The sequence below is a fragment of the Pomacea canaliculata genome, linkage group LG14 (assembly GCF_003073045.1).
Source record: "Pomacea canaliculata isolate SZHN2017 linkage group LG14, ASM307304v1, whole genome shotgun sequence".
In the NCBI taxonomy this organism is placed as follows: Eukaryota; Metazoa; Mollusca; class Gastropoda; order Architaenioglossa; family Ampullariidae; genus Pomacea; species Pomacea canaliculata.
Window position 1 is genome coordinate 13,308,905 of NC_037603.1, and position 11,117 is coordinate 13,320,021.

At 42.4% G+C, this 11,117-nt stretch overlaps 1 protein-coding gene across 3 annotated transcripts; it reads right to left on the reverse strand.

Annotated features, from left to right (window-relative positions):
- Window positions 1-58: 58 nt before the first annotated feature.
- LOC112555430 lies at window positions 59-10,076 on the reverse strand. Of its 3 annotated transcripts, none has more exons than XM_025223831.1 (5): window positions 9,310-10,076; window positions 5,529-5,749; window positions 2,444-2,532; window positions 1,878-2,091; window positions 59-1,549 (listed from the first exon to the last, which is right to left on the reverse strand). In XM_025223831.1, the coding sequence occupies exons 2-5, from the start codon at window positions 5,698-5,700 to the stop codon at window positions 717-719; spliced, it is 1,308 nt and encodes a 435-aa protein (XP_025079616.1). In that variant the 5' UTR covers window positions 5,701-5,749; window positions 9,310-10,076; the 3' UTR covers window positions 59-716. The 3 variants fall into 3 exon arrangements, with proteins under 3 accessions (XP_025079616.1, XP_025079615.1, XP_025079617.1); XM_025223830.1 differs by lacking the exon at window positions 9,310-10,076 and adding an exon at window positions 7,616-8,388; XM_025223832.1 differs by lacking the exon at window positions 9,310-10,076 and adding an exon at window positions 6,171-7,501.
- Between the last annotated feature and the right edge of the window lie 1,041 nt (window positions 10,077-11,117).

The window sequence follows — 11,117 nt, forward strand, 5'->3', positions numbered from 1 at the left end:
ACTAGTCATTGCCGTCCTGCGTCTTTGTAAACACAAACATCAAATACAAATGAAAGCGTTGCAGTAAGTAAATATTTATGTGTAGCTTTACAAATTTTAATAACAAGCACCATATATCACAGTGGTCAAAGCAAGGGAGTAAAATTCCCAGGCTGTCTTTAACCTTCGTCTGAATCAATCACACCCAATTGAAGCACAACATTTACTGTACATGGACGTAAAATAGTTTCTTTTCCTCGCTTTTCACGAAGAATGTCCAAGACATTTTACCTCAAATATCTCCTATTGTCATTGCATTTTGATTAGTTTTTATTCTTTTGTATTTTGTTTATGCGGCAATAACAGGCACTTCAAACCTTATAAATGCTTTACACGCAAGTAACTGATTGCAACAGAGACAATACTAGTTTTGAAAAATTATGCAAAAACATTGTTAGACTCCTTAACTTGTTGCCAAGTTACGTGGTAATATATTTGATTATAGAAACATAATTAGTAATATATAATTGTATAGTGTAATATAATTATCGCATTCATTTCAATACCTTCTGATGAAGGTTTTGGAATACTCTCGCACAATAACGCCTCAGACATACACACGAACACATGCGCACCTGCAGTGTACACTGGAATTCCACTTATTCGAGGTCATGATTGTCCTACATCAAGAGTTCCCCACGAGGGGAGACGGAATTTCGAAGGGTACAAAGGTTAGTTCAGTCTATTTGCCGTCTCTCCTCCCCAAGCGGAGAGCATTGACTTCCCTCGTTTAAAAGTTGCAACGCCTGCTCATAGTCCGGCAAACTTTCTGTGACCGAAAGAAAAGAAGCTGAAGTGTCCACTCGAAAAAACGAAAACACTGGCTTGTGCATTCCCGGACCGAGCTTGGGCTCACAGTCCGCGGCAAACGCAGGGTTGTCCTGCCCGGAAGTGATGAACTGGAAAGTGTGGCACGGGCATGCGCACGCAAAGTGGCTAAAATCCACCTGCGGGGTGTTCCTTTCTTCCGGTGAAGCTGTTGTAGGAGTGTTATCCGGAACATTCTCTGTCCTATCTAACGTAGTCCGAAGCGACTGTGAAGATTGTGGTGAATCTCCCGGCGCAGGGGCAGCTAACACTTCATCTCCAGTATCACCAGATGGAGGGATAACTCTCTGAGAGTCATCGGCACGAGATGTCGGTCTCGGATTTTCGAGGTTCACAAGAGCTGTTCCCCTATGCCGGCACAGACTACATTCACCAACGATCCCGGTGGATATCGCGAACACCTGAGGAGGATTTTGTCCAAACAGGTCCGAGTAAGATGGTGGTGGGTTGGCCAACGATGACGTGAAAGCCTCGTCTTCGTTGTAGCTGGAGGAAGCCGTGGAGTCGCTGACGTTGCTCTCGCGCCTGTGTCGTTGTTGCTGTTTGCGCTGGCATCGTCGTATGCAGAACCACAGGATGCGCAGGGCAAAGATCATGAGAGGAACGGCTGCTAAGATGATGTAGACCTTTAGGTCGAAACTGAGAAGGTACGAACTACCGCCTGGGCTGTCATCGGGAATATCTAAACGCAGAACAAAATTAACAGTATAATTAGCAATCATAATTAGTCCACTCACAAAAGTGAGTTCGTCACGATATGTGTAGGATTTTGTGTATGTGTGTATGCGTGCGAATGTCTAAGATTTTTCTGGGAACATACTGGCACATACCTTCCTTTCGTTCATGAAATCATACCGTTCGATAAGCAATAAGTATATCGAGGAGAATAATTTCCCCCATACCCTTTCATTCCCTTTCCCCACGACACCGCGAAAATGCTAAACGCTGACAACTGCCATAGGACACCAATAAAAACAAAACATGGCCATTGTTGACAAACTAATTGCTACCTGTGCAGAGAAATCGAAGTTCGTAGTCTTGGCACTGCCGGCCCCCAGGTTGTTGTCTGTTAAGACAAATGATACCAAACTTGGTGCACGGCTGAAACAGGATGTCCACCTGACTGCGGTTGTAGGTGTAGCAATCGAAGATGTCGGTACTTTGGGTCACTCGACACTGGCACGAGGAAACTTCTTGACCAAAAGGACAAATCTGTTGACGTTGCTGCAATATAAGTATAAAAAAATAGGTAACTGCAGTCACTGCAAACTTCGATATCTGTGCTCATGTAGTAACGGCATTAGATGTAGAGATATAAATTGTCTAGCTGGACACAATGTAGAACAGGTAAAAAGTTTTTTTGAGAACTGTTTCCAGTATGGTCATCTCCACATATTTCCAACAGTTTATGCGATAATTGGGAATGATCTTCAGATGAGTAACCTTGCAAAAAACAAAAAAAAAACAAAAAAAAATGTGTCTACCTTTCACAAATACTGAAAAGTCTAGCCATAAATATTGCTCACACATTCTACCTTACAGCGCACATATGGTCTTTATTTATCCTGTTCCTCACCTGTATCTGATCAACCGTCTCAAAGTCTCCTTCGCCATTCCAAGGCCTGTCGGTGTTGTACCACTGCGACCACCGCGCCATACTTTGACCTGAATATGACAATAATGAGGTTATATTACTATTACAGGCGAAGTTCAGTAGTAAATTCATGTCAAAACAATGAAAAACATGCGAACATTTAATTCTTTTTTGAAGGTGCAGTCATAATTTGTTTGAACTCTAAATTCTGCCGCAAGGGCTTCATCTCTCTCTCTCTTATTCGATTTTCCCTTCTTTCCCAAATGTTTAAAAATTTTCCTTTGACATCATTCCTCCAGCTATGGTAAATCACTAAAAGAGAGATAGAGTGTGTGTGCGTGGGTATACTCATTTTTCTTTTTTTTAAAAAAAAAGCATCTATCTTAATTTCGATCACTGGAAGCCACAACATGTAAGGGCAGACAACTACGCTCCAAGTATCGCAGTATAGATGTTTACCGCAAAAGAAAAAACTTCATCTAAACCTTCAAAAATAGGAAAAAGGATCTCGAGTGGGCATTTTAATCGATAGTACCGTCTGGTCCTCTTTCCCAAGTCAACAACACAAGGCAGTGCTTTGTTTTCTGTAGGTCAACTGCGCAGAACAGAAGCCGCGCACGAGGGAGACATACAGATTGTGAGTAATGATGAGTGAGAAAACAAGTCACGAGCGAATGATAAGATGGCTGGAGAATGGGGAGGGCGGGAATGAAAAGATGGAGGACAAAGAGAGAGAAGGGAGGATGGAGTGAGAGAGACAGAAAGTGAGTGAGAGAAAAAGAGAGACACGGAGTGAGAGACAAAAAGACAGGGAGAGAAACTGATGGAGAAAGTACGAAAACAAGAATTTGAGAGAAGAGAGAATATCAAGGGCGTAGATGGAGGAGTGTTGGGAAGGCGAGGGGCAGGTGAGAGAAGTGTCATCGACTTGTTGACATCCTCTCTAAATGTCGCAGGAGTTCCAGTACAACAAATGCTTGAATAAGAACTAGCACACGACGCAGTGACAATAATTAGTTGATCAGCTGTTAAACTTTGAAATGGTGTTAAATACACGAGATTAACATGCAGGTGACACCATGTTTGAAGAAGCTGAGATCGAGTTACCATGTTTGTTGCAGGCAGACATCAAATCTTCTCAGGTCCCTGCACTAATGTTAAGGAAACAAAAAAACGAGTAACATTCTTGATCTGACCTCAGGAAGATGAATGCCATTCCGCAACCTTTGTTCTTGACCCGATCACCAAGGCTGAATGTCATGACATCGATTTTGTTATTAGTGATAGCGAGAAAACGAGAAAACAGCGGGTGTCACGGGTACTCCGCCACCCGATCCAAAACAAAATGCGTCGTGTTGCTGGTTACAAACTCCTATTTTGAAATAAAGGACTGAGGAAATATTTTTAAGCATCTTCGGCATCGTCTGCTCTGTATTCACCAAACGCTGACTTTGACCACGGTAACCTGAGCACCACACAGCTATGTTTATATGGCTGCCGGGGCTATATAGCTATAACATATACCAGGGTCAGAGCAAAAAGAGTGTTGTTAAGGAACCAGCAGGGTGCAATGTTTCCAAATGAGCTCGGCACAGAATATTTTTCAAAATTTTCATGGAAAATAACTTATCCTCTACTTTCTAGACACAGGCTTACAAATATCACAGCTAGCGAAGAAGTGAACACCACTGATGTCAGGATTGAACATACGTTTGTGTTTTGAGGGTTAGTCGTGGGAGAAATGTAACCATATGCTAATTAGGCGCATGTTTGGTCTCTCATAGCGATGTTTGTAGACAAGTGTATCTCGAGAACAGTGGGGTGTTATTGATTCGTATTTTATGAAATAATGTGTTATACCGAATTCAACCTTGTCATTCGAAAAACAAATTGCACTTCAATAGACATTTAACCGGACGTGGAATGTTGAATACGTAAACGTTTGTGGATTTTTTTTTATCTATGACATCATGTAAGCTATGAATAACATTATCGGGAAGTTCAGAAGGCCTTAATAGTTATGTAAACAAAGTCATTTCCATATCATTTGTGCTTAGGTGTCATACAGTCCAACTTCTTGGTGTCCAGCGTAAACAAGCGATATAATCAAGATGATTATCATAAAGCAACTAATGTCGTCTGAAGATGTGACAGGACAATAAAATTGTCGAGGGTACGATAAGGGTAGGACGCAGGTCAAGAGTGACGTTCACAGTTCATGGATGTTTACGTCAGCAAACCTTTTATCATTTTCATCGCCTCGCAAATTCGATCCCTGATCTACGTCATGACAAAAACACTGCCTCGAGCTAAGGGAAGATGGTTATCACGACGAAGGTTTGATGCGTTGAGTCAAAATATATCCACATAAAACAACTTAGTGTGGAGGAGGGGACAGCCATGCATATAGGTGAAATGGTAGACGCGAAAAAAAACCTCAATACACGTGAACTGGACATTGCCCGAGACCCTGACCCAATTGTGGAGGGTTGGGTTACGGGTGGGGTGATGTACAACATGGTGCAGGGTGAGGTATCCTGTTTTCGTTTCAGAGGAACTGCTGATAGAACTGCGTTTTTCTTTTTTTAGGTGTCAATTCGCAGCCTGAGGCAGCTCACGCAAACACTCAAAAAAGTTTACATACACAAACAGACGTCGAGTGCAGATACATAATCAAGGACACGGACTGGTGCACTCACCCACACCCACACCCACACCCTCACACATCAACAGAACGGGTATGACTGGATATTAGTGTGGAAAAGGGAATGGATGAAAGGGAGAGTGGACGAATAAGAGATAGTGGATGGAGAAAGAAAAAGAGAGACGAGAGAAAGAAAAAAAAAACAGAGAAAGAGAGATGACAGGCAGATACACAGTGTAACCGAGACACAGGTTAGCTAGATAGATGCTTCAACTACCAGTGCCTCACGATGTGCATTGAGTCATACATCAGGGTGGAAAAACTCCGTAAATAAGTAACAGCAATAAATACAATATGTTTACCAAAGAACCCTCCAAAATATTTAATGTAAGTGTAAGCATACAGTACAACCTCAATACTTACGCTTGTCTCGAGCAGTCCTCTCCTCGCTCCGCAACAGCAGGTGTCTACCGAATGGCAGGGCAGTGCAGTCGCTGCAGCACAGCACCAACATGACGCAGCACAGCTTCACCCCGCATGACAGGGTCAGGGTCTGGAACCGCTGCCAAGTCGCCGCCCTTGTCCGCTGCGCCATTCGCGCCCGTTGATGAGTCAAGACGACGTGACGACAAGTTCGATAAAAGCTGCACACAGCAGGTGGACACCAGTCTGAGTTTCTTCTTATTGACAGAGGGAAAGCGATTCGCTCTAATAATAAAAGTCTCCGAAATATGGCACCTTGCTATGTTTCGACTTAGTGTCAAAAATTTGTATGCTACTGCAGACCAATTTTTTTTTACTTATGCTGGAAAGGTCGTTCTTTTCGATTATTTATTTATTTTTTAACCGGAGTGGGTTGTCCTTCAAGACGACAATTGAAAATTAACTTTCAGTCTACATGTTTGCACTAAAAATACAAGCAGTGTGCAGTGTCTGTTATCGACAGACGGTTCACTGTAATGTAAAAACAAACAAACAAACAAACAAACAAACAAAAAAACCAAATGAAATAGAAACGGAAGAAATCGACATCATTATTTTCTTCCGCGATGGAATGTAACCGACCTGACTTTTATTAGAAGCGCTGATTTGACTGCATGACACAGAGGCTGGAAGTAATGTACGCAGATATTGTGAGCACGTGCAGTAAGTCACCTGACACATAAGCTAAACCAGTGGATGATTATGAGTCAAAGACTGGCACACAATTCTCTATGACCAACCCTGGATCGTCCTTCGGAAGCGCCCTGAAGTCAACTCCAGTATCTTACTGCGCATGCGCCTTGGAGAAATTGAGTCGTCTGCTCACTCCTCTCCAATTTTCCCTTATGTTCTGTTCAGCGATCTGAGCTGTGGTTAAAACATGGATCGATAGTCAGAGTTATTGAATCTTAACGTCTTTTGCTAAAAGGTCAGAGGTCGGAATGATATCGGCTGTGTTAACTACCTGCAGGTAGCTGTGTACTAGTGGGAGTTAATCGTGACTGGCAGACGACGGAACTTCCCTCCCCTTGTTACTCTCACAAAAAATCATGGTTTGCGATTTTATACAACTATAAAGCAGACAGACCAAGAAAGGTGAAGGAAGAGTGTTTTAAATTTCATGCATTGAAATGTAATCGAGCTGATGGATATCGACTCTAAGGGCCGTCAGCAATTCATCCCCGAGATCAATACACATAGCTGACAGTTTCAAGTCGGCCATCTTGAGCATATACACTAAATCATTAATTCTACACAAGCCATGCACGGAATGTTGACTTAGCCTTTGGGCTTAGTTTAAGGATTCTCTAGGATCTGAAGAGAACAGGTTTCAGCTTTCACCGGTTGAAAAAGAAACCTTGGAATGTGAAGTTAAAATAATCTTTGAGAAAACGTTGCTATTGTTATTTCGTTTATATCCTCGACGACATTGTCAAACGAACGAGAAAAAAAAAAAACCAACAACAACAAAAAACAAACAAACAGCAATTTCCTGAAGGAAGAGTGATAAGCCTGCTCTCCTTGTCTGTTATCGTAAATGGAAGCAAAGTACAGAAAATACTGTAGTGCCGAACACCTAGACCACACTTTATAACATGCTGCTGCTTTAAACATTTATTGTGCACAGGAAAAGTTGGACCTAAAGTCGGGGTGGGGTGGGTATTGATGTTTAATCGTCGAGCCAGCAACTAAAGCCTCATTGTGGCTGAGCAGTTTGTCCTCTTAAACACATTTGTACATTTCTTCGCTCCTTCGCTGCCTTAACTTCCCAATCCTAACAAAGTCACCATCATATCTGCCACCATACCCCACATCCTCATTCTTCTCATCTTACAATGTTGACAGTGTGTTCAAACTCAGATAAATGTTTCTTTAATCTTTCTGAACATATGAATTAAAGACAGTCCATCATCATGTGTTAAGTGCGCACAGCGAGAGAGACAGAAGAGAGCAGGTTCGTTTAGAATGGTAACACCGTTTCAGTCGCACGCAGCACGAGTGTAAAGGAAGATATGAGTTGTACTCACCCTTCGATTTAAACAAGGATTTTCTTATTCTCTTGTCGTCGGGAAAATGGTTATTTCTCAGGCAACACGTATAAACTGTCAACGTTAATTTGCAAGTCTCACTTCCACAATAAGCTTTGTTTACTGTCCACCACTGTCAGACGAGGGCATCGGTATTTTAACTGCTGAAACTGTAAATTCAGCACGACACATCTGTGACTAAAATACCCGAATGAATGACATCAACGTATCGCATTCAGCGGAGAAAACGAGATTACACACTCGCAACCGAACACTGTCCAGACTCCCTTAGTCGACGTAAATGACTTCAGTGCTCGGCGGCTGAGTATACATTACCGCCACGAAGGTCACGTGACCAGCTGTTGCGTGTCTGCGTAAGGGGATGGGTGAAGAAATGGGGTGCGGTTAGCTGCCCCCGGCTTCCTTTAAGTTTTTTTGGTGTGTGTGAACGCGAACAAATAAGCGGAATGCGACGAAACGGTTGCCCCCGCCGCCGTTGTGACGTCACAAGAAAGGTGCGGTGAGGTGGTGAGCGCGCGGGACAACGTACCTCGCACAGAGCCGCAGCAGGTGGGTGGACTTGGCTTCACTACCTGATGTCATCGTGTGGATAACAAATCAGTGACGGAGACACTGGCGAGGGTGGGTGAGAATAAAACAATAATAAAACACGATCCCGAAGGTTAACAGGTGCAGGACTCAAACACTGTCCTCGCCAAAGCTGCACAGGTTCAACGTTTGCTATCTTAATGCGAGAATTTTTTTTTTTTTGGTCGTGAGTGTAATGGTTTCTGTTTTCAAGAAAAGTACAAAAGCACTTGTTTGTCAGAAAACGATACAAAATACAGACCCTAAAGAAAGACAATACTTATTGATGATGGCAGTGGTGATGACGAATATGATAAATGAAGACGAGGACGAGGATTATAAAGACTGGTGTTACGACGCAGTTGAAAAACGTCGTCTGTTACCTCCTGTCCTCTTCGTCAATGAATTTGTTTTGTTTACATAATTGTGTACCGGCTTCATCGTTCTTTTCTTCTGTCTTTCTCTGTTATTTAGGTGCTGGGTTTAGATCTCGTATCGAGTACATTGGTTTTTCTTCCCTCTAAATGTGGCTCCTGTAAATTAAACGACCGCCTACTTTGCCGCTGCTGGCTCGAAGTAAAACATCATTTCCTTACCCCACCCGCCTCTTCTTTTTCTGGATTTTTTTTTTTTTTTTTTGACACATTTGAGTTAATTTTTTCATGTGCATTATTATTAATAAAATATAAACACAAATGAAATGTGCATTTGGCTAAGATAAACCCTTTATCATGCCTCTTCGTAATAAAATATCACCGAAATGATGTTTTGAGATACTTTATGGCATTTATGCTCTATTTCCAGCGATTTTTGCTGAGGGCTCGTGTTGCCCTTTAAGTGTCCCTCCCACACCAACTAAGAATCTGAAAACTTCTAATTATTTCTACTTCGAGGTTATTCGCTGTGAACTGTAATGATTCATCATGTGTAAGGTACGACACTTAGAAAGAGAACTCCAGCTTTCTTTTTGACTCACGCCTTTGCCTGCCCTAGTAAACAAAACAAAAAACAAAAGGTTTTCGGTCGCTGGCCTAGGCGAGTTTCGAACCTTATGGATAGAAATCTTTCCCGAGTTGGGTGTACGTTTCGAGTAATTTTTTTCTTACCTTCAGTAGCAGGAGGTGGAGGTTGTCATTCCGCGATTAACCATGGGAGAGGTATGTTCCACTGTCTTTCTCACCTGAATGACAGGGCAGGGAAGCTGACAAGTGAACAACTCAGTGTTCTGATTTTTTTTTAAAATGATTACTGATCACAATCTCTCCTGAACATGAAAAGTCATAAGAAAGCATCACACGTGTGACTTGTCCGTGCAATATTTCCCTGCTAGTCACATCTCCCTCCAACTCGAACGTTTGGTGGATCACAATGTTCAGGTATCGTTGTCGTCGTTGTTGTTATTTTCACCATTGAGTGCCACAGGCTACGATCTTTGAGCTACTCGTATTTCTGTGTCTATAAAACCTTGCATATACATCATTGAAGCTTGAACTGGAATGTTTTGTTACAGGCACTGGCATCGCCTGTTGTCCACAATTTTCTAGTCAACACTCGCCTCCCTAATAAAGATTATCCACAGCAGACGACAAGCAAACAAGTTGTCTCTGTGATCGCGGCGTCTCAAAGTTCGTCCCACCTGTCACTTTTTTTTCTTTTTTCACCTGCCTGGCATGGCGCACAAAATGTTACAACGGTCAGACACAGCGTGCACGGCGGGAAAGTACCCGACAGGGTGTGGTTTAAAAATGTTTATGCGAGCAACAAGTGTCATTACCTCAAGGGCGGAGTGGCAACATGGCCTTGTATTATTTTGCTCCTTGAAAAGATGAAATAAGCTTATGCTTAAAAACATGTTTGCTGTGGTGGTACAAAGGGTGCATTGTGAGTGGATAAGCGTGTTTCCTTTTTTAAAAAAAAATCCCAGGTGTTTGCAAACAGCGATATGGAGGAAGGCCCAAGAGAAGACAACTATTGCGTGCCTAGGTGTAGGTAAATGCCTGAGGGATTTATGTTAAGTAAGTAAGTGTAATGTGGCCCTATTCTCCTCAAGGAGCAACAAGGAATAAACTAAACAAGTGTAAACAAGTGTCTAGTAGGTAGAATTGTGATCAGGTGTGGTAAGGGGAGGGAATAGGTGCAATAAGGTCAGGTAAATACCCAACGCATTTTCCACCCGTCAATACATCTCAAGTCTTGTCATTCCCGTTCAAAGGTCTTGTTTTCCGTCGGTGGAACGTTGGCTAACCTTGTGACAGAAAAAAAACCTCGTCTTGAGAGTATATTTTTGGCATGTAATTATGACAGAACATCAGTAACGAATCTGGTCAGAAATGCGTTCTCACATTGCTGTGAACTGTTATCTAATAAAGAAGCAAACGATTTCGAGGTGGGTCGTTTAGACCTTTTTCGGTTGAGCTGCTATCAGTGGAACAAATTTTTAAATTTCGAGGCTGAAGTAAACAATCGTGATGGTGCATGGCATTTGTGAATTTATTTATCTCGTAGATAAACTGTCTTAAGTAAACAAGCACAAAGTTTATATTTGTTCTTCGCTGTTTTTCTCACACGGAGAATGCATGCAGGTGTATATCATGTCGCTGTGAAGTCAGCTACACTTAAGGAGACATAATGTGTGTCACATCATCTCATCCATCACCCCTGACAAAGTGGTGTGAGGATGTTCCTCCAACGGAAACAAAGACGTGTGTGTGTGTTCATTCATCTCTTCACTGGTACCCGTTGACGTACGGGTGTGCTGGTCCGCCTTGACCCTACAGCAATCCATCCATCCTCTGCACCAACCTCTGTACAGTTCGTTGTTTATGAACGCGGAGCAGACAAACACTAGCCGCCTCGTAGTCAGTTCAAGGACGAAAAAAGAAGAAACGACAAATCTTCAGAAGAAATAGTAATC